Raw genomic sequence first — 23,499 nt, forward strand, 5'->3', positions numbered from 1 at the left:
TTAGTTTAATTACGTTTTAAATTAAATTAGATGAGAATTTTTAAGATATACAAGGTAATGCACCGGATTTGAGAGAAAAAAAAAAAGCGATCTAAGAAAAGGAATTGTCCATGGCTATATTTGTAGCGACGAGCAAAATTGAATCCTTACGGGTAATTGGGGAATTCTAACATACGAGGATGAAAGGGTAACACTGATGAATCTACGAGGGCAGAAATATAGTTTATCTTTCAATGGAGCCGAAATCACGTGCATTGCACGTGCCATCCTCTATTAAGACTCCCAATCTAAAACTGGCGGGAATCTCATGTCACGATCCCTCCATTTTCACTCTCTCTCAAAACCCCAAAACCCAAAAGGACACCACCATGAACCGAAGCGGCTCCACCAGAAAACGCCCACCGCCAACGCCACAGCCACCGAACCCATCACCGGCGGTGAAGCACCAAGCCATCACTCCCACCGTCGACGAAGAATTCCTCGATGAAGACGTCTTCCTTGACGAAACCCTCATTGCAGAAGACGAAGAGAATCTCAATAAAGAACGTCAAGTCCTTACTTCTCGTCTCTCAAAATGGGCCCGCCCGAAGTTATCAGATGGCTACGTGTCGCAATCGCAGAGTATCAGTGAGTGATTTTGGTGTTTGATTGTTGTGTGACTAGTTGTAGTTGATTACTAGGGTTTTTCTCTTTAATTTGTTGAAAGTTTTATGGTTTTTGTTCGTGTTTCTGTGATTTGTTTAGTATTTCAGCAACTCGAGATTGATTACGTGATCGGAGAGACACATAAAGAACTTTTGCCTGATAGGTCAGGTTCTGCTGCTATTCTTAGAATTTTTGGGGTTACTGGAGAAGGTAAGTAAGTTAATGCTCATAAATTTGTGTTTTTCCTGCTTATTGTTTCCAAGAATTATGATAAAAATGCGAAAGTTTAATTCTATTTGAGTTCTTAATGTAGTAGAATTGTCAAAAAGTGTGCTTTAGCCGAAGCCATAATGATAATGTGTTAGTTTTTCGGAGTCTCAGGGTTAAGCATTTTTAAGAGAAGGGATTTAGATGCATAATGCTGGTTTATGTGGAAAGTGGGAAAATCTTGAATATTTAGATCTGCATGAAAAGAATGTTTGATGTGAACTTATGGCTTGTTTGGATTTATTATTTAGTTGATATGTTGGGTATTTGTTAGGACATAGTGTTTGCTGTCTTGTTCATGGATTTGAGCCCTATTTCTACGTCAGCTGTCCTCCTGGAATGAACCCAGATGATATCTCCCATTTTCATAAGATTCTTGAGGTAATTTGTTTTATCAGTTGATTGGATCATGTATGTTCTGTTTGAATTTGGTTGTTTTGATTCACCCAGTTATCATTTTTGTTTGTGGTTTAGGGGAAGATGAGGGAGGTGAATAGGAACACTAAAGTACCCAAATTTGTACGACGAATTGAATTGGTGCATAAAAGGAGCATCATGTATTATCAGCAGCAGCAATCTCATCCCTTTCTTAAGATTGTAGTTGCATTGCCAACGATGGTCTCTGGCTGCCGGGGTAAACATCTTAACCATGATATGATAGTTGCTTAAATTTTTCTGAAAGAATACATGGACAGCATCATTGATCCTTTAATGTTTTTCTTGTATTTGGAGATACAATCTTGTTAAAATTTTCCTATCATTTGCAGGTATCCTTGATAAAGGCATACAGATTGATGGACTTGGTATGAGGAGCTTCATGACATATGAAAGCAATGTCCTCTTTGCTCTCCGTTTCATGATTGACTGCAATGTTGTTGGTGGAAATTGGATTGAAGTACCTGCCGGAAAATACAGAAAGACTTCAAAGAGCTTTTCAAATTGTCAATTGGAGTTTGATTGCTTGTATCCTTTATTGCAGAATATTCTAATTTTGAGTATTTTTTTCTGTATTATGCTCTTCAAGATGGAAAACTCTTTCCTTAATAGATGCTCCCAGATATTCAGAATTGATCAGCCATGCTGCTGAAGGGGAATTCTCAAAAATGGCCCCGTTTCGCATTTTGAGTTTTGATATAGAGTGTGCTGGTCGCAAAGGCCATTTTCCTGAGCCTACGCATGATCCTGTTATTCAGGTTTATTCCTAGCTTTGTCTTATTAATTATTTCAGTAAAGCAGTCTGGTTGCTGAATTGGATTACTTTCTTCACTGTTTCTGACTTGTTTATATTTTTCTAGGTGGCAAATCTAGTAACTTTGCAGGGGGAGGACCAGCCATTTGTTCGTAATATCATGACCCTGAACTCATGTTCTCCAATAGTTGGTGTGGATGTTATGTCTTTTGATACAGAGAGAGAAGTCCTGATAGCTTGGAAGGTGTTAATTCTGCTGTTTATTGCTGGCTAGCTTTCATTCTACTGTTAATGATTGATACTCTGGCAATCCATACCCATTCTTAAACTATTTCATGGCCAATGATACCCTCCTATATCAGTGTAGCCCTGTTTGTACAATACCAAGTGACAGTTTAATGATTAGACCTGCTGCAAGAAGAGCATAACTAGTCATTCTGCTATCCTTTGTTTATGCATTTATGATAATAAAGCTGGTTTTGTTCGCAGGAATTTATTCGTGAAGTTGATCCAGATATTATAATTGGGTATAATATCTGCAAATTTGATCTGCCATATCTCATTGAGGTATTTTAGATGTTCCTTGTACTCTCTTTGCACATTTTCATGGTTGGAGGTTTTCCTAATTTTGTATCATAATGCAAAGATCACTTGTGGATTTTTTTTTGGTGGTTAGAAATGCTAATGTTTATGTTTGCTAAAATATCTACAGTTGTCTAAATTTAATATGTAGTTTTTTTCTGATCTATAGAGAGCTGCAACCTTGGGAATATCAGAATTTCCTGTCTTGGGCCGCATCAGGAACAGCAGGGTTCGGATCAAAGATGCGACCTTTTCATCCAGGTAACACTCACTATAATAATTACCATGTTTTATAATTTGTTTAATGAGAATTGGTTAATTGATTGGAATGGCCACTACACAGACAGCATGGTTTCTTAAATCTAATTGAAAACAATATTTAGAGTCAACTCCAGTAGTGATATTAGTAATGAGGCACGACTAATCTTTGAAAATGGAAACACCTTTTCTCTGTTTTTGAAACATAAAAATAGGTCTTAATCTTTTATGTCGAGAGCCTTGTCATCCCTTGTTTCTAATTCCACTATAGCACCTTGATATTTAAGTAGTGTATAGAAAATGGCCACTACACACAGCATGGTTTCTTAAATCTAATTGAAAACAATATTTAAAGTCAACTCCAGTAGTGATATTAGTAATGAGGCACGACTAATCTTTGAAAATGGAAACACCTTTTCTCTGTTTTTGAAACATAAAATAGGTCTTAATCTTTTATGTCGAGAGCCTTGTCATCCCTTGTTTCTAATTCCACTATAGCACCTTGATATTTAAGTAGTGTATAGAAACTGTTCCTGGGCTCAGTAGCAAGGCTAAACAATTTCTCTCATATATTCAGCATGGAAGAGGGAGAAAATAATACCCATCTCATATATGCCTCTAACTTATTTGTTGGATTGTAAATTCTGCTGGCATTTATCATTGATGCCTGAAAAATTCAAAAGAGAAGGTGATTTTCATTTTCTATAGTTTCTGTTGCATGGCTCCTTTACACTCTCCTGGTCATTACATCTCTTTCTTCTTTCCATATATGAAAAGATTGGTATGCTTATACATGCTGGTATTACAGGCAATATGGGACAAGGGAAAGTAAAGAAGTTACAGTTGAAGGCAGAGTTCAATTTGATTTGCTTCAGGTCGTGTCTATATAGCATATTTGTTTCACGAACCATTTCCTTGTTTGTATGATAGAGAAGTTTATCCATATTTTCTCACATAATTAATTATGTTTGTTCTTCATTTTTCCAGGTCATGCAACGAGATTATAAACTAAGTTCTTATTCATTAAACTCTGTTTCAGCACACTTTCTCTCTGAGCAGGTAAGTTTTTGAGATATTGTTTCAATAAAGCTCAACAGAATTTGTCTTGGTTGTCAATCTTTGTCTTGATATCATTTCGATATGGATTTTCTATAACTGATTTGTCTTGGTTATCAATCTTTTGTCTTGATTATGTACACGCATCCAGGAATAATCTGTCTTTCTGAAAATCATTTTTGTTTCCACCTTTTGACCTTTCCCCCTATCCCATTTGCTCTTTCTAAGCATTTCTGCCTTAATTTTGGTATTTAGCTGTTCATGTTTCTTCCTGAGATTCTGACACGGGCATGGATTGGAAAAAAACAAAACCTATTCTCATTTACTATTTTTTTTATACCGAGTCTGTATAAGGTGTCAGTTTACTTCCCTTTAACACATTATCCATTTGATCCTTTCAATGGAACTTTTTCTTGTTTGCTTTCTATTGAATTAAATGTACATCTGGGTTTGAGCTTGCTGATGTCACTTTGTCTCATGCAGAAAGAGGATGTTCACCATTCAATAATATCTGATCTTCAGAATGGGAATGCAGAAACTAGGAGGCGGCTTGCTGTATATTGTTTAAAGGTGCATGGTTTGGCTTGACAACTTCTTCTTTCCCATCTTTCTACTTGGAATCTCTGGCGTATTAGCCATATTGGCTTCATTATTAATTGCATTTAACCTATTGAAATGCTTGTATCAAATGCTGAGTGATTGAGAGATGGATTCAGATGATTGTCATATTGCAGTTGGATGATGGATTTCCAGTTTTTGGGTTTTTCTTTGTTCTGCACAACAAGCATTCACATTAGAGGTTACCTGCAGTTGAGGAGTTGGTGAATCTTTTTACAAACCCACTGAAGAGATAATTTTCATCAAGTGGGCAAGAGAGCTTGTATTTTCTTGTCTTTCATCATTACTATAACTTAACTCAACATGTGGACTTAGCTTCTCAACTATTTAGGATGAAGCTTTATCTTCTTTTAGATTCTAGATAGTTGCTGATAATTTAAATTTCAGGTGTGAACAGGTATATTCTTAGATGTCCATCTTCCAATGAAATAAAGTCATTCATTATGAAGAGTAATTCTTCCTCCTGTAAATTCTAGTTTTAAATAAAAGTCATCCTATTCCAAAGATCTATTATTGCATAAAAGCATTCTATCATTGAGAGCAGTGTTAACTTTAAGGAATTATATTTGCAGTCGCATTCTGTGAATGTTTTTCTTCAAAACTGATTTAAATTTAACTTTTCGGGGAAACTGGTGATGGTAGTAGTCTTTAATGTGGTTTGAAATACATTATGGGTCATGAATAGAAGTAATTCAGAAAGAGCTCCCTTTTCTTAAGATATTTATGTCTGTGCATTAACCAACCTTCCCTCAATCTTTGGAGGACTCAGTGTTGACGAATGTTATTAAGTGGTTTTCTTGACTAGTACATTATGCATGTTTGAAGTAAAAAGCCTTTTTTTTCTCATTCGCTGCATAATTAACATCTTCTTGTTGGAATTTCAGGATGCATATCTCCCACAGCGTCTCTTGGACAAACTGATGCTCATTTACAACTATGTGGAAATGGCCCGTGTAACTGGTGTCCCTCTCTCTTTTCTTCTTGCCAGGGGACAAAGCATCAAGGTTAGACCAGGGTAGTGCTATTTTGATGCATTGCCACACTGGAGTTAGAACAGTTTTTCTATGATGTAATTTTTATAAATTAATTTCCAGAATTGAAAATAAATAATTTCACTGGACATCAAAATGAGCTAGAAGGAATTCAGCTGCAGAATTTAAATGCAATGCATGTTTAAAATCAATATAGACTTTCAATATCATTATTGTTTTGTAGTCATAAACATGGTTACAAACTGGTTAGAATTGATGAGATGTGTTATTATGCTATTAGTTATGAATATCATTAGTAGCATAGGGAAGGTAAAAAACTATGATTTGATTGGCAGGTGATTTCATGTTACGATAAACATTACAGTGCTACAACAACTTCTTAATGATCATTTTTAGCTATGCGGCTTGTGAATGCAGGATCTTAGATGGAAGATGAGTATGTTATTTATACTCAATTTTTTATACAAATAGAAAAGAGTACATGCATTTGCAATTTTCAGCACATAGGACTTTGATCTAGATGTGTATAAAAAAGAGAACCTCATAACAGAACTTCCCATTACAAAATCACACATGAAGATCTTTTGTACGATAAAAGTTTGAATCTATAATTGAAGTGAAGAGAGAAAAGTATGCTGCAATTTGATCAGTGCTCATTGAATAAGAATTCGAGATTCTGTTAGGAAAGACCTTTTTATATAGGCATGCATACACTATGAGTTTGGTTGAGCTATAGCTCTGTTTATCCCTATCTTCCTCTCCAATCTAAAATTTTGTGCTGCCTTAGGTTGGTTACAGTTTATTTAGGTTGCTAATTGACATCAAGTTAATCAGGCTAATTTTAAACTATTGTTTTCAGGTGCTTTCTCAATTGTTGAGGAAGGCCAAGGAAAAAAACCTAGTTATTCCGAATGTCAAGCAGGCAGGATCTGAACAAGGAAAATATGAAGGCGCAACTGTGAGTCAACATCTACATTGCCTAGTTTTTTAATTTTTTTTTATCCTGGGCTTTATTTGCTGTTCACTTGTATTGCTATGAATTTAACTGACTCAGAAAGACTTCAAATGTGTGAAGGAGGAAAGCTTAATATAGAATTTCTGGCTAATTGAAACTATGAAAGTGTAATAATTGATGTTGTTTCAACCTATTTAATATTCTTCTTGGCATCGTCTTGGCTCACTTGTGTTTGGGATGTCCTTGCATGCTCATCTGTGGATATGCAATTTTGTCTTCCCCCTTCTTTATTCCCCTTCCATTCATGGAAGGACTGAAAGCTAATTAATAGGTTACTTTGGTGCTGCTGTATTGACTAACAGTGCTTGTGTGAAGAAGAATACATACTCTTATTTGAAAAATTCCCAGTTCACAATGAATTGGAGGCCTGAAACCCCGGTGTGTTTTCTTTATATTGCTTCTGTAGTTCTTGACTAGTTGACTCAAAAACTTTGCTATGCCTGTAGCAAAATGTGAATCATGGTAGGCTATGGTTCTGTTTTGCATTCTTGCTTGATATAAGTTAATTGCTATTGCCAATCTGTTATTATTTATAATGTTAAACTCATGGTATGCTGGCGGGTAACTGTTTTAAGTCTGAAGAAATATTTGTTGGGTGTATCTCTGGAGTTTTTGGTTCCTGCTGATTCCATGTTAGATCTGAAATGGTGCTTTTGATGTTTTCGTAAGAATGGTAATCCATTTTGAAAGATTAGCTTGACAAGATTAAGTTCTTTGTATATGTATTGTATTCCAACTTTAGTGATTTACTTCTCCTTTTGGAATTTAATATCTCTGCTAATGTTTGGGATGTTAAAAAAATCAGGTTTTGGAGCCAAAAGCAGGATTCTATGAAAAGCCAATTGCAACACTGGATTTTGCATCCCTATATCCATCAATAATGATGGCATACAATCTATGTTACTGCACTCTGGTGAACATTTTGACCTTTTTCCAGTAGCTGTTTTCTTTAAATGTTTAACTTGTCAAAAAATTGATTCTAAATGACAAGCTTTCTGCCAATTTTTTTAAATCTTTATTGGTTTTTGTGAAGGTAACACCTGAAGATGTTCGCAAACTGAACCTTCCACCTGAATGTATCAATAAAACTCCATCTGGTGAAACTTTTGTGAAGTCAAATTTACAGAAGGTAACTAGTGATTTAAACAAGAATTTTTGTTGTTGCTGGCATTTGTTTTCTCATGAAAAAAGAGTGAAATTGGTGAATCCAAATTTGTTATTGATGAGAATGTTATACAATATACTTTCAGGGAATTCTACCTGAAATTCTTGAAGAACTATTAACTGCTCGAAAAAGAGCAAAAGCAGATTTGAAGGTGATCACCTTTCTAATTGCATTAGCTTGCAGCTAGAAGTTTTTACTATATGTTTCTATCCCATTGCACAGTCCCTAGATTTTCAATAACCACGTACTCAGACTTTTTATTGCTTATTACAATTTTTTATGATTTTAGGAAGCAAAGGATCCCTTTGAGAAGGCTGTTCTAGATGGTCGCCAACTGGCATTGAAGGTAAGTTTACAAAGCTCCAAATTAATTAGATGATTGGCATCTTCCGTAGCCTGTACCTATTTTCAATTAATTTGAAGTCTTTGACATCTTTTCCTCTTTCAGATTAGTGCAAATTCTGTTTATGGGTTTACAGGAGCTACAGTTGCCCAATTGCCATGTCTAGAAATATCCTCAAGTGTTACAAGCTATGGTACTCTAACAAAATGTGTTTCCAAATTATAATTTTTTTCGATTAAAAACATTAGTATATTGCTTACTAGTTCTGCTCAGTTTAACTAGTTGTTTGCTTTTTGAAGGTCGACAGATGATTGAACACACAAAAAAACTTGTGGAAGACAAGTTTACTATACTAGGGGGCTACGAACACAATGCAGAGGTATGCCATCACGAACTTCAGTGTGTATAATGTGATAAACTATATTAGACAATGGCAGGCTAGATATGAGCTGGTTTGTGATAGGTAGAGAGATTTCTCTCAGATTTATCTGCACCTCTCAACTGGTCAATGCCTGCCTTTATCAGTTCTTTTGCCGTGTTTCTTAGCAAAAAAAAAAAAAAACAAATATACATGTAGCTTATCCTATTTATGCATTCATGTGTATGGATTGGCTCTCTCGAAGTTCTTCAAGCTTTGAGATTACAGACATGTTACTATGTGCATGGCTTGAGATTAAAAGACTTATCTTCTCTCCTAGAGTTGCCCTATACTACCTCTAGAAGTGGCAGGAATACCATGGTGCCTCTGAAAACCAATATAGTGATGGGCATGGATGCAATATACATTCAAGTTGTTGATCAAACCTTAATTGCAACAGGTTGTTGCTGCAATTTAAGGGTTTGATATTTGGTCCTGTAGCTCTTCTGTATGCTGCCCATGACCTTTGGCATGCCAACGCTTCTAGCATCTCTTTTATTGAAGATCCATCTTCTAATGAGCTAAATTCATATTGAGGCTCCTATGAAGCACGTACCAAGGATATATAAATTTTCCTTGAAGAATTATGCTCAATCATTGCATATGTGATTTTGTCCCTATCTGTCCCAACTTTCTCTTTACCCCATTTGATACCATTAGAACTATTTATGTATATTCTTAAGCCTCAATTTGGGTCCAGCGCCTTAGCTGTACCTTACTATTGTAATAGCATGATCTGATCAAGTTAATAATTTCAGGTTATTTATGGTGACACTGATTCAGTTATGGTGCAATTTGGAGTTCCTACTGTAGAAGCAGCGATGAAGTTGGGCCGTGAAGCTGCTGAGTGTATTAGTGGAACTTTCATCAAAGTAAGTTATCCTATTTTCATGGTGATATGGTGCAAGAAGAGGGTTATTATCTATTTCTTTGTAATTTATTGATTCCAGTATTCTATGATTAGCTGGTGAATTTACTATTTAGGATTTGTAATTATTATTCTTGTCAGCGATTTGTATTTTGTTGGCATTTTGATTTCCCTAATAAGCTTGTAATGTTGAAGTGCCTTTACTACTATTTTAGATGGTTTGTTGTGAAAACTTTCATGTTTATTTTTTCTTTTAAAGTCAACTGTTGACCTGATTTCATGTGCACTTTTAATTGAACTTTTTTTCTTTCTTTGGGTTGTTTTTGTAATTAATGCCCTCTGTTTATTTATTTGATATTTGTGTGGCGAAGCCCATCAAGCTAGAGTTTGAGAAGGTTTATTATCCATATCTATTGATTAGCAAGAAGCGATATGCTGGTTTATTCTGGACAAATCCAGACAAATTTGACAAAATGGATACTAAAGGTGAATATTGGAACTTCTAAACGTTCAAGCTTTTGAAGTGTTTATAGTATGGCTCTTAATTTGTCATATGTCATGCACAGGCATTGAAACAGTTCGAAGGGACAACTGTCTATTGGTAAAAAATCTGGTAACTGAGTGTCTTCACAAGATACTAATAGACAGAGATGTGCCTGGTGCGGTTCAATTTGTAAAGAACACAATTTCAGATCTTCTCATGAATCGCATGGATTTGTCACTTCTGGTTATTACTAAGGTGGGGAATTGTTTTGGTGCTATGGTGCCATCTATTGGCTTTTGATGTTATCCTTAAACTGCCTTTAAGTGTGTTTAAGAATTTTTGTATCCTTACTAAAGCATCAAACATCAAAGACATCAATGTTCTGTATTTGTACTAAAGCATTTAGCTTAACAGGGTTTGACAAAGACAGGAGATGATTATGAAGTAAAGGCAGCTCATGTTGAATTAGCTGAACGCATGCGCAAGGTGCTTTAATGATTCTGTTATCTACTTCATCAGAATGTGTATTGATGCAGCTGATGCTTTTTCTTGTGTAATTATGGACATATTACAGATGATACACTTTTATGAAATTTTGTTGAATTGAGTATATTTTTAAACTAATTTATGGGATAAAATGTTTTTTCAAAGTGATTTGGCCAAAATTTCTCCAATCCATGAGTTTGAAGTTGTGGATTTTCAATGAATTTGGATGTTCAATGCAAACCTAAACTCCAAGTACCCAGCTTTTTGGGTCTGCTTAACTTTTTACTCGTGTACTTCCTCGTTTTGAGTTCAAAGTTTCCAGATTCTGCCAAGTTTTCAAATTCCATCTGGTTCCAAACTTTGGACTTTCATTATTTGTTCAAATTGAACCCACACTTATTAAATATGCATGAATATCTCAAAAAATCGAGTTACTAACTTACTGTAGTGTCCCATAGTTACTGAAGTTTGCATTCAGCTGACATAACTTTGTAGGTGTCCTGTCTTTATTTAATATTTATCGCAAATCCTGGTCTTTAGAAAAAGAAATAGATTATGGCTCTTGAAATTTTTAATAATTAAATGTTGCATCTGTATTTAACTGTCATAATGTTGCACGTGATTGATAGAGAGATGCTGCCACTGCTCCAAATGTTGGGGATCGAGTGCCTTATGTCATTATAAAAGGTGCAAAAGGTGCCAAGGTAATTGATCTGGTGGCTTTGTATTATCCTATTCTATTTCTTCCAGTGGAAGATAATTCTTTTTACTTTCCTGGTTTATGAAATTTAATCTCCGTTGGTGATCAGGCTTTTGAGAAATCAGAGGATCCCATCTATGTTCTAGAAAATAACATACCAATAGACCCCCAATACTATCTGGAAAACCAAATTAGCAAGGTTAGATTAGTGAATTGTAGTCTAAAGTTATGTTTTGGTCATCTGTTTAGATTACATGTTAACAGTAGGGTTGACTTTGCAGCCACTTTTAAGAATTTTTGAGCCCATTTTGAAGAATGCCAGCAAGGAGCTTCTTCATGGAAGTCACACAAGATCTATTTCCATATCTACTCCTTCAACAGGTGGCATTATGAAATTTGCAAAGAAACAGCTCACATGCATTGGCTGCAAAACCCTTCTTAGGTATGTTCGAATTGCTCTTCTTTTTGCATTTTCTATATCTTCTCTGTTATTTATTCCCCCCCCCCCCCATCTTCTGCATGTGATGAGCATTTTTCTATTGGCACTTTAACCTTAAACATATCAGTGTAAGAACAATTTTCAAGTGTATTGGATGCATAGCAGGAGCTAAGAGCTCTTCTAGTATGTATAATTTCATAAAAAACAGGAATCCAGTTTTGCATTCCATTATTTTCCCATTAGAGAATTTTTTTATTTATTTTGTTGAGGGTAGGGTTGAAGCCACATCTAAGTGGTGGGAGCAAACTTAGTTCTTCATTTTAAACTTAGCAGAGTCTACATATGGTGGTGGCCTTTTTCTTTGTGTCAGCCTGATTTTGTGAAGAGTGCAAGATGATAGCTGGGAACATAGATTAAGGATAGGGCAGTGGAATGTCTAGCATTTTGTCAGAGAAGTGTATCGCAAAGATTTAACAATGGGTCTACCTGATTACTTTGGGAAGGTCCATGGGCCATGTTTGGTTTTCTCTTGAATTAGGAATGGATTGAGAATAGGATTCTGATTCAATTCTAAATAATATTGCTCTTCAATTTAAAACTAATTCTGCTAGTAATAGAGTTTTAGTACAATGGAAGAAAGGAATAACTTATCACATTTGATATAAAATGTCTCATCTTGTGTGGAATTTTAATTTTTAAGCGGTGACGTGAACAGAATCTCACAAAGAATGCAAAATGACTCGCATTCCATTCTCAATCCCAAGTAAACCAAACCTCCATTGAGCTCAATGTCTAAGAATTGATGACTGCAAAAGTATACTAGCTGGCTGCCTTATGTCGCCACAAGGCCTATGCTATTGGCATAAATTCATGGTTGATGCATGTCCTTAGTCTCCTGTTATGGGCGTGGCCCTGGAGTACTTCCTAGTCTCTAAAGTTTCTGTTATTCCACTCATGGAGCTATGGGTGCTTCAGCACATGACTTGCTTCTGTAATGAATTAAAATTCAGGGGGTCTTTTGTATTTTGGTCTTCAATGGACCAGGCATTCAAAGAGTTTATATAAACCAACTTGCATTTAGCAGAAGAAATTGAGGAGCCCATTATTTATTTCCCAGATGTTACTGATTTAAGGGTCTCGAGTAATTCTGTTTGTCAAGCTAGGAGGAGAAAGGCAGTGATGCATTTTTATTTTTCTATCGAAGGCATTCTTGTAACTTCAGGAAAACACGCCTTCTCAATTCAAGTCCCATAGTGAATGATGCCCATCATATCATTTTCCTTTATTTTTTAAGAATTTTCTCCGATGCTTTGTTTTTGGCGTCTACTAATTATGGGATTGGGGTTCTATGAAAGTCCTAATGCAATTAATTGTGTTGCTGACCAGCAATTCAGATCGAACTCTCTGCTCAAACTGCAAAGGGAGAGAAGCAGAGCTGTACTGCAAATCAGTTTCTCAAGGCAAGCATCTCATTTGAATTGTCTTTAATTTTGCGTGAGATGACTCTGTAGATTTGAAGGAAAGTGTTTGTTAATTGAAATTATGGATTGTTTACAGTATCTGAACTAGAGCAACTTTTTGGGAGGCTGTGGACACAGTGCCAAGAGTGCCAAGGCTCTCTTCACCAGGATGTTCTTTGCACTAGGTTTATCATCTCCTCCCTTTCTAAAACTATTACATACTCTTTACTTTTAGTAAGGATTGCCTTGTGGATGTTGGTTCTTTTTTCAAACCGCAGGAAAAATTAAAAAAGAAAAGAAAATGTGTTTTTTTGTGTGTGTGTATTTTCTTTATTCTATTTCTAAGTAATTTTTCCCTTTTGGACCCAGTCGGGATTGTCCAATATTTTATCGTAGGAAAAAGGCACAGAAAGATATGGCTGGTGCTAAGACGCAATTAGATCGATGGAGCTTCTAACATTCTAACAAGGTTAGTACCTTATACCCCTAACAAAGTCAAATATTGCTAAAAAATCATAGATATGCCGGGAATGTTTCTCAACTTAACGAGGATAACACAAGAAAATGAGGAACTTCACTTCTCAGAGGTGTTTTCCAAAGTTCATGGGCAAGACGGCAATTTGGCAACATGGTTTTGCACTCGTGGAAACTCTTTTGATGCAGAGTCCCTGGATAAGCTGTTTATCAGTTTTTCCTTTCACCATAAAGAACAAGATCTGAGTATGATGAGGTTCAATTTTGCTGGATACAAGGGAAAGATGTGATCGGTGGTTGGGGGTTCAATCAAGTATGACAGGCATAGCCTTCTAATCCTGTTTGTATTAATTAATATCAGTGATTTTGTATACAAGTGGAAGTAGGGCATGTATATTTTTTATTGGTCTTTATTTTTATTAATAGACTTTATTCTTTCTCACTCCCAGACAAACGCATGGATTCAGTGGTGAAAGTAAAATGTTAAGTGGAAACTATTAACAAATCAGGGGGTGAAAACACTGCTGATAATTGTCTAGGACGATGCTTATAATAATAGAGGACAAAACATCATACAAACTAGGATGGGTTTATTTCAAATCTGCAAACAAATTATTTGCTCTAAAATTACAATATTGTAGTAAAGTTCAGATTCCATGAATGATAAATGATTGTTCTTCTGCGAGAAAGGCAAACGCCCGATGTGTTTGTATAGGTCAATCCTCAAGGGACATCTCCTCCTCAGCTCTCCTTGCTCTTCATCTTTTGTTTAGGGCCTAGAGGCTGTTCTACAGCTACCACCCTAGTTCTTTAATACTACGCCTTTCCAATTCAAGCCCAATCAAAAGACTAGGCTGAAAGAACAGATTAACCATGATGAAAAAAATTAATGAAATCTGTTGATGTTTTACACATGTATCATAAATAGTTGATCGAGAAAATGTTAGGTTTTATTTATTTATATTTTTCGTTTGTGACTTTTGTACGGACTTTAATCTCAAGGGTCATTTTGCAGAAAAATTTTACACGTTAAATCTAACGAACTGCTAATGTTTAACGGCTTTGCCAACTAACCCCACCCTGTCGTGGAAGCTTCGCCATTCTCTCTGGAGTAAACAGAGCGCAGGGAGTCTTGTTTGGCTCAAGTAAACAATCTCAGACGTGTTGTTATGGGCTGTCGACATAGAGGGCAGGCTGAAATGCTTGCTCCACAATCCCTGCAAGTCTTCATTGCAGAAACAAGAGGAAAGTGAACACACAATCTCCAGCGAAAATAGTCATAAGTTCATTTGGCGTGTAATTGCAAGGGAAATGCACTCACCATATGACCGCATCCGAAAGCCATGTCTTTCGGGTTTGCCAAGCAAATGGGGCAGACCTAGAACAATATAACTTGTATATCAAAACGAAATCCTGGTACAGATATGAATCCGAAGGAAGTAAAAATTGAGGGGAAAGGGTACCGGTTCCACTGAAGCTGTTGGAGCGGTTGGTTGAACTGGTTTGAAGTTTGCCATGTGCGGGATTGATTTGACTGCATTATCATGATCAATCACTTCACGAGGAGGTGGAAGTGGCCTTATGTGTGGACCACCAACTGAATTGTAGCTGCAAAAGTGATAAATATTTCAAGACTTGAACGCCCTGGTTTGATTTCCGACAATAACTAAAAATCGAACCTTCTGCCTTACTTTGCACGCTGAAGAGTTTGTGTGGCTCTGTACTGAAATGGAATTTCCATGAGGGCAGCAAGTGCAAAGGCTGTTTCTTTCTTTGATGCTTCGGTGTTCTCTGACATTATTTTTGTGAAGTTTACAAACTGCACGAGGATAAAAGAAAAATGCGTCGGCACACGTGAGGTTTTGACACACACAGCAGGTTTCAAGACGAAAACAAGTTTGGTATCCCGTGTGGGTTGTCTTGTCAATTTTAAACCACGGGTTTTGAAATTCCAAGACACTTATAGTTTTGAAAACTCAATCCTAAGCATGCCCTAAGATTAGTTCGCAAAGAAGAAGAGGTTCAGGGTCTCTCTTCTGACACATGCCATCTAAGGCTGAGCATACATATCAAATGTACCTGAAAGTTGTCAAACGCGCGTTGAGGAATGTTATCATCAAATTGCTGCATTGCATCCCACGGTCCATCCCCCACTCCAACCAGTATAATTGAGATAGGATACTTACTGTATATAAAATTGCCAAGCATCAATACAGTGAGGAAAGCACAATGTCCATACAATATTACTGATGCCATTACTTTACCTAGCAGCAACTATGGAGTTTACAGTTGCATGTTCTTGAGGACTTAACCTTCCTGGAGGAGTATCAGGACCCCGGGTAACCTAAATATAGGGAAAAAAACCCAGCAAGCATTGCAAAGAACACAAAGTCAAAATGCATTCACATTTCCCAGTAGCAGATGAGAAAGGGGATGAATATAACGGAGATTTAAGAACCTGTCCATCTGCAATAACAACGAGAACATGATACTGTCCACCGCTTTTCTCCACAATGTCAATCGCTGCATCAATGATTGGAGCAAATGAAGTTGGACCTACAGAAGTGGGTGAAGGTTGCTATTCTCAGTCCTTGTCCTTTGACAATTTAACACATAGACTTCTCATGCATAAGGAATTATCCATTTCTTATTCATTCACAAGACTCCATTGCCTCTTAGCAGCTTAAAGGAGGAATTAACAATACTAGAAAAATGAATGACATTCTGAAAAGCCAAGGTGTCGAAATGAAAGAAAAGAGAAATGCAAATCACACTTTGAAATAAGCAAGAAGGAAACAGGAAAATGTCGCACCTGACAACTTCAAGTGTGGAACAATCTCTCTGTATCGTGTAAGAGCTTCCTCAAGACCATTACAAGGTCGATTATCAGGATAAAAGCTGAATACATGCTTATCATGTGTTGATGCTACCAAAAGTAAATAAGAAATAAATCAATAACCAATCCATGAAAACTCTAGTACATAGGGGTACATATAGTGAAGCTATAAAGAGAGACTAACCATCGCCAAATCCAAAACAAGGTATCAAGTTATCTTCATCAAAAGGAGACAGAGTACGGCCAATGATAGAGATGGCTTGCTCATAGGGATTCAGTGTGCTACCGATTGCATGGAGGCTTTTCCGGTGAAATGAATGCCTACCTAATATCATCAGGAAAAAACATATTTTCTGCACTTATCAGATATGATGAAATTGGAAATTAAATAGATCTCAATGGAATGGAAGAATCACCTGTCCACTCATTACTCTTGGTGAAATCAATACCAAGTATTAGATTGGATGATTCAAGACCAGCTTCTCTCAGGGAAGAAATAACCTGAGAATACACAACTTGTTTTGCTTAATTTTTTTTCCATTGAGACAGGTAATAAATAAGCTGAGCGGTATGCTACTCGGTCTCTATTTTTTTTACCCTTTTTCTTAAGATTTATACTCAGCCACGTGCAACTTCGAAGATGTTTGTGTGACAATTTTCCCACCAATTATCATGACATCTTTCAGTTATCTGATATCCTTGATTTTTTACTGATTTGTTATTTATATAACTTTTTCTTCAAGCTCCTTATAAACCAGTGAAGAGTATGTTTACTGTACAAAAAGATAGCTGCATTGTCATGTACTGTACAGTAGCAATGATCAGCTTGTCATATAATCTGCTTTGGATTAAAGACTTCAATAACTTATAACTATTCGACTGTGGAAAGTTCTTAGTAAAATACGTCCCAATGGCTGCAAGACTGGATATTTCAAAACCTGTCAGCTTTAGCAGATTGATGATGAGATTGTCCAGCGGTCAATGGTCATCATGCATGTGTTGATATGAATTGCCAAACATGTACATCGGTCAACTAAAGTCCTATATTTTGTGCAATACTCTCAGTAAGAGAATACCTAGGCTGATGTCGCCACTCATTGTTATGTGCTGAGCCAGGTGCTGAAATTAGGCTTCATTCATGTTCTATTTGGACAATGACGCTCATAAACAAAGAAATACTTGGCTTGCTGTTAAAACCATCCCCAGAAGTTTATATTCCCTTATCCACCAAAGCAATATATGAAATCAATATACAAATTTCACACACCTTTCGTAGTTAAATGAAAATCATTGCTTATAACACCTTTAGAAGCAGACGTTTTGATCACGAACTATCAAAGTTCCAGTCATATTTTGTTGTGTAGCGCATAATCTTATAACAGTATTTAATGAAATCCGTTTTCTTCTACAATTCAATAAATGAACCAAGAGTCATACCTGATCCAACGAGTTGAAATTATCAGCTATATAAGCTGGATGCTGCCTAGGTTGATAGTTATCGTCCATCGAGTTGAAATTATCAGCTATATAAGCCGGATGCTGCCTAGGTTGATAGTTATCGTCCATCGATCTTTCCGAGTAAGAAGGGGATTGTTGCTGAAAATCATATTGATGATCATCAAAAGTTGATTCCCCGTTCCCCATGCTTAACAACTTCTTTACCTATATTACCAAAAAAAGAAAAACCCTCAAGGATGAGGTTAATTTTAGTTATGTCACAGAGACATCAGCATTCTGAAGCTGCAAGAACAGGTCCTTTAAAAAGAACAGAACGACTTGCAAAGAATAGCATACTCCAGATGGTTTTGCATCAACTGAAGTTAGTACAACATAATTTGTTTCATGTACCGCCATTTCAGCAACTCAGTGGTGGGAGTGTGACCAAATTCTAAATTCAAAACTAGAAAGTTCACCAAACTAACACTAATTATATAGCTAATTTCACCAAACCAATTATCACAAACAAATAGATTAGATTCAACTCAGAATTGCCAAGAGCACTACACACATAATTTCCATCATAATCATATTTCTCTCTTCTTCTTAATTACAAACCCGATTTTTCCCACAAGACTAACCCGAAATCTATATCTCCACATCGCCTATCCAACTAAATGAAGAACTTTCCATCTATCAACTTATCAAAGACATAAAAAATCATACAGATTAAGCTAAAACTTAAACACCTTGCTGCTTCTCACTTAACCACCAAACCAATGCCAACAAAGCACCAAAAACCCAAAACCCATCAACAAAAACATATCAAAATCCAAAACTTTGCATGAAAAGAAAAAAGAAAAAACATCAAAGGCTGTACATTAAAGTCAAACAAAATAAACCACGAGAGCACATACAAAGAAAGATAAAAAAAAGACTTTTAGAAAGAGAGAGTCACCTGTTATCAACAGAGGTGAGAGGAGAGAGGGGGGGATAGGCAAAAGATGAAATTCAAAGAGATATAATTATAAGTAGCTTCAATGATTTCTGGTTATGCCTTCACTGGTCCTTTTAAAAAGCTTAAGACAGGGAGAACCGTGGGAAAAAAATGTTCAGTACGGTTTGAAGTTACTTTATTTGACCATTTCGCTTGTTTGTTGACTTTTCTCTTTATGCATTTCCATCGCCACCCAAACGGCATTTCTTATTTAATTTTTTATATTTTAAAATTATTTTAATAGAATGATATGAAAAATAAATTTAAAAAAATAATATTTTAATATATTTTTAAATAAAAAAATATTTTAAAAAACAATAAATCAATCAATATTTCACATTCCACGTTGTGTCCGCTTCTCTTCCACTTGCGTCTTCTTCCTTGTTTTTCTTTTTTTTTTTTAAATATTTTTTTAAGGATACAAGTAATGTTGAATCTTTATCCATCTCCATTCACATACAAACAAATTTGAAAATATCCTTTACTTTCAAAAATAAAAAAAGAAATCAATATAAATAACATAAGGACTAGCTTTTGTTATCACGTCATCCAACATGCTTTTCAAAAAATACTTTTCTTTTAAGAATATATTAAAATAAATTTTTTAGATAGTTTTTTTTATTTTTAATATCAATACATTAAAATAATAAAAAATAAAAAAAATACCAATTTAATATTATATTTTTAAAAAAATATAAAAATAAAAATTACCAAACTCCCAATTAATATAATCATGGTATACCTAGAATTTGAACTCTACGTAGAGAATTACGAGACATAGTATTTACCAATTTACCATGCAGGTAAACCTACAGTCTATTATTTTTGTTTTTAATCCTAGTTTGGTCAATTGCTTAACGAACTACTTCTAGGAGGGTTGAATTTTCGGTCACGTTTCAATAATTCGTGGTCTTAAGTTAGGATGAAGTAACGTGATCATCAATCAATCAAAGTCTCAAGGATTCCCACGTGCTCTTTTGACTTTAATGTAATGTGGAACAAACCCTGCCTTGTCATCTGATAATATAAAATATCAATGTCTTGCCATAAACTCCTTTTCCTTTTACAATTAATTAGTCCTTAATTAAGAACTAATTCCACGTATTAAATGCATTAATCTACAGCCTCTATATTCAATGTTCTCATTAGTCGTGTATGTTTCATCTCGATCATTAGAAAACTATATATATTGTATATATGATTTCATGGTTTACTGAAGGATGTTGCGTAAAGCACATGAAAAAAAAATATGTATAAATTAAACGATTTAATTAGGTATACTCAAGGAATTAGAAGATACATGCCAAACAGATATTTACATAATTAACATCATCTACAATCAACTACTACTACTAATTATTATTATTATTTTTATTAACATACGTGGATGTTTAGTTTAATTTGTGTAAATATTAATTAATTTCACTATTATTATTATTATTATTATTATTATTATTTTAGTTTAACATGAGTGTCCGGGCCAGCTTGCATGCACCTCGACTAATCCCACGGGTCCTGAAGTTAACGACCATGTAAGCCTCCAGTAGCCATCAATGAGCAACCACAGGGCTCGAACCTGAAACCACAGAGGGAACAAATCTCTTGATCCCATACTCTTCCTACTGGACCACCAGATGATTTATTATTATTATTATGGGCAGTGGCATCTTATAGTCTAGAATCAACTTTTAGGCAAGTGATCCCCACCTGAAGAAAAAAACAGAGCGACTTGATTGGAAACTTTTGAAATGGAAAAAGGAAGCAGCCGGAAGACCAAATCACAGATTCTTTTATTTCAATAATTTATAGTGGATCATACATTAAAAATATACCTAGAGGGAAAGGGGAATTAGTATGCATCAATGCATCAAGACACAAAAACAAAAAAACAACTATTCGCTTCTCTCAAGCCATAAAATCTTTGAATTAGACATTAAAAACAAGGTGATCTTTTCAATTGTTTTTAATAAATTATGTAGGGTTACATTAGTTATTTTATTTTTTTACAATAAAATTATTAATTTAACCTTAAAATAAAAAAATAGATTATCTTTCACTCATGAGTGTTTTGGTCTTTTTATTTTTTTGGAATAAGTAAATAACTTTATTTCTCTAGAAAACAAAATCAAATAAACTCTCTTACAAGAGTTTTTTGGTTTTTTTACTATGTTTTTTTTTTTTGTAATATCAAGTTAACTCTGGAGTGTTTTTGTATTTTAACAAATGTTAAATATTAAAAAAAGTTGTTCGTGTATACATAACCTTTGTGCCTTTTGAGCGGTAAGTGAGAGTTGTTCGACCACCAAAAGCCTTCTTCTGTGACGGTTTTTGAATCTTCTTGGCATCTTCTTCAGGATGACAACGCGTGTTTCAAAAGACAGCAATCATTTTTTTCTCCTTCTTTTCTTTTTTCTCCTAGCTTTTCGCACTAGCCCCTTCAAAATTATAAACAACCCTTGAATTTGTTAATCCTTCATACTTGGTCCATTTTTATTATAATTTTTTTAAATATTGGATAATTTATAAAATTGAAATACTTTTTCAATTTTATCCTCCTTTTATTCTTTAGTTTTTTAAATTTGGTGCATATTTTTTTATTGCTATTTATTTTATTTGAGATTAATTTCTAAATTGATTTTTTTATATATAATTTTATCATTCTTATTTTTTTTCTATCAGATCTTTTCTATATTTTTTTGATTGCTATTTTTTTTTTTACTTTGACAAATCTTTTAAATTGATATTTTTTTTTTCTGATTTCATCCTTCAATATTAAATTTGTTAGGGGTTGAGCATTTTAGTTGCGTTTAAGTTTAGGATTTCACGGGTTATGGATTTTAGAGGGTAATCCGGGTTTGCTTTGTTTTTCTTTGTCCTTTCTTTAACTTCATATATTTTTTTAGTTTTATTCTTTAGTATTTATTCAATTGGAGATTGAACTCCATTATTTTTTATTTATTTTCTTTTCGTACAATTTCTCACTCATTTTTTAAACAACCTTGACTATGTCAGGTCTTTTTATTTTTTGTTTTTTGTTGAGTTTTCTTGGGCTAATTTTTTAAATTGATACCTTTTCCTGATTCTATCTTTTGATATTTGAAATTATTTTATAATTTATAAATTTAGAATTCTTTTTCAACTTCATCCCCTTTTATTTTTCAACTTATCAAATATAGCCCCCATTGTTTTTAGTGTTATTTATTTTATTTGATATAAATTTTAATTTTTTTTATAATTTCATCCTCATATATTTTTTTCTGTCAAATTTTATTGTTTTTTTTTTACTTTGGAAATTTTTTTAGATTAATATTTTTATTTTATTTTATCTTTCAACACTAGATTGATTGAGAAATGAATTTCGTGACCGAAATTAACCCAGATTTAGGATGTTCGCTCGAGTTTGTTTTATTTTTTCTTTACTTGTTTCTTTAAATCATGTTTTTTTTTAAATTTCATCATGCAATATTTATTTAATTGAAAATTAAATTTTATTATTTTTATTTATTTTTTAAATTTTTTATTTATTTTAAAAATAACTCGGGTTGTCTCAAGTTTTTTTTTTCTTTTTTCTTTTATATTTGATTGGCTGAGTTCTTAGTTTCATCATCATTTTTTTTAACTGTTTTTTTTTCATGTTCCCATAGTTCTATTTTGTTTTCAATAAAATTAGTCTATATACCAATTTTTTTTTTCTTGGTCATATATATATATATATATATATATATATCCCGAGTTATTTTTTATCAAAAAAAAATGTGCTTGCATGGCATAAATGTTTTTTTTTTTCTCTGGTCCTACAAATCTAGAAACATAACTAATATTTTGTTGCAGAACGATCTTCACATGGTTTGGAAATTTCTTTATCGATCTTCACATGGTATGATCTTTGAGCTTGAAGTGACGTTTTGTTTGTTTTTGTGAAGAAAGGTGTTCCATCCTTGAAATGAATGCACTTGTAAAATGGGTGCTTGTTGAGCTGGGTTTGCATAGTTTTCCATAATGGTGGGTTAAAAGTTTTTATTTGCCAACAACCATTGGGCTTGGGATTGGCCTGCCTGGCTTGCAGGAATGACATTCTTCGTAAATTTCTGTATCCATGTGAAAACCCTCCTTTTCTCTCCCAAGTTTTACCTCTTGCGTTCATTCCTTCTCCTCGTATTCTTCACCCTCTTTGGTTGCAAAATTAATTCTTGTACTTACTTTGAACCTTTATGCAGCAAGAAACTTGGCAATTTATGGTTCACGTACGTATACATGGGAGTTTTCAAGTTTGGCAATGTTGTATACACAATTGAATCATACAACAATTTATATGATTAGCACTCGGTTTAAGCTTGATTTGTAAGTTTTTATTACTGTATTTTTATTAAAAAATACTGGATGAAAAAAAATTTACGAGAAAAATAAACATGTCCCTATGAAGGCGCATTAAGGTTGGCAGTATACCAAGCCACATGAATGATGAGTTTGAAACTGGCCAGACCCTAGAGAGATGATTGAATCTAACACCATCAATTATATAAATCTTTATATAAAATTGTATATGAATTATTTATCAACAAAAAGACTTAATTAAACAAGTCTATACTAACCAAGATAATTAGATGTGTTAAAGTCTTTTATGGCTAGCCATAACACTATCTTTTAGCTGGAAAAATAAGTGAAATATAGCTTACAATACAACTCAAAATATCACGAGGATAAAGTTACTCTCAAATCCCTTTTCTTCATAAAAGGATAAAACTCATAGGTTTTTTTCAAGTAATCTAT

General features: G+C 34.4%; 2 protein-coding genes across 5 annotated transcripts; one reads left to right on the forward strand and one right to left on the reverse strand.

Annotated features, from left to right (window-relative positions):
- Positions 1-291: 291 nt before the first annotated feature.
- On the forward strand, positions 292-13,901 carry LOC133694624 (DNA polymerase delta catalytic subunit). 3 transcript variants are annotated; one of them, XM_062116225.1, is made up of 31 exons: positions 292-627; positions 745-855; positions 1,187-1,293; positions 1,387-1,546; positions 1,680-1,875; positions 1,970-2,105; positions 2,208-2,345; positions 2,591-2,668; positions 2,853-2,944; positions 3,750-3,816; positions 3,929-4,000; positions 4,481-4,567; positions 5,500-5,619; positions 6,467-6,565; positions 7,428-7,535; positions 7,656-7,751; positions 7,873-7,938; positions 8,077-8,133; positions 8,236-8,323; positions 8,430-8,509; positions 9,307-9,420; positions 9,788-9,902; positions 9,983-10,155; positions 10,315-10,386; positions 11,016-11,090; positions 11,196-11,285; positions 11,368-11,528; positions 12,912-12,985; positions 13,083-13,170; positions 13,355-13,454; positions 13,571-13,901. In XM_062116225.1, the coding sequence occupies exons 1-30, from the start codon at positions 369-371 to the stop codon at positions 13,440-13,442; spliced, it is 3,267 nt and encodes a 1,088-aa protein (XP_061972209.1). In that variant the 5' UTR covers positions 292-368; the 3' UTR covers positions 13,443-13,454; positions 13,571-13,901. The 3 variants fall into 3 exon arrangements, with proteins under 3 accessions (XP_061972209.1, XP_061972208.1, XP_061972210.1); XM_062116224.1 differs by having other exon boundaries at positions 13,355-13,901; XM_062116226.1 differs by lacking the exon at positions 292-627 and having other exon boundaries at positions 1,239-1,293; positions 13,355-13,901.
- A 486-nt stretch (positions 13,902-14,387) lies between these two features.
- LOC133694626 (E3 ubiquitin-protein ligase RGLG3) lies at positions 14,388-18,855 on the reverse strand. Of its 2 annotated transcripts, none has more exons than XM_062116227.1 (12): positions 18,691-18,855; positions 17,733-17,957; positions 16,712-16,796; positions 16,480-16,620; positions 16,272-16,385; positions 15,918-16,015; positions 15,724-15,803; positions 15,539-15,644; positions 15,151-15,278; positions 14,923-15,067; positions 14,781-14,837; positions 14,388-14,684 (listed from the first exon to the last, which is right to left on the reverse strand). In XM_062116227.1, the coding sequence occupies exons 2-12, from the start codon at positions 17,937-17,939 to the stop codon at positions 14,601-14,603; spliced, it is 1,245 nt and encodes a 414-aa protein (XP_061972211.1). In that variant the 5' UTR covers positions 17,940-17,957; positions 18,691-18,855; the 3' UTR covers positions 14,388-14,600. The 2 variants fall into 2 exon arrangements, with proteins under 2 accessions (XP_061972211.1, XP_061972212.1); XM_062116228.1 differs by having other exon boundaries at positions 17,733-17,982.
- Between the last annotated feature and the right edge of the window lie 4,644 nt (positions 18,856-23,499).

This window comes from Populus nigra, chromosome 5, assembly GCF_951802175.1.
Source record: "Populus nigra chromosome 5, ddPopNigr1.1, whole genome shotgun sequence".
NCBI lineage: Eukaryota > Viridiplantae > Streptophyta > Magnoliopsida > Malpighiales > Salicaceae > Populus > Populus nigra.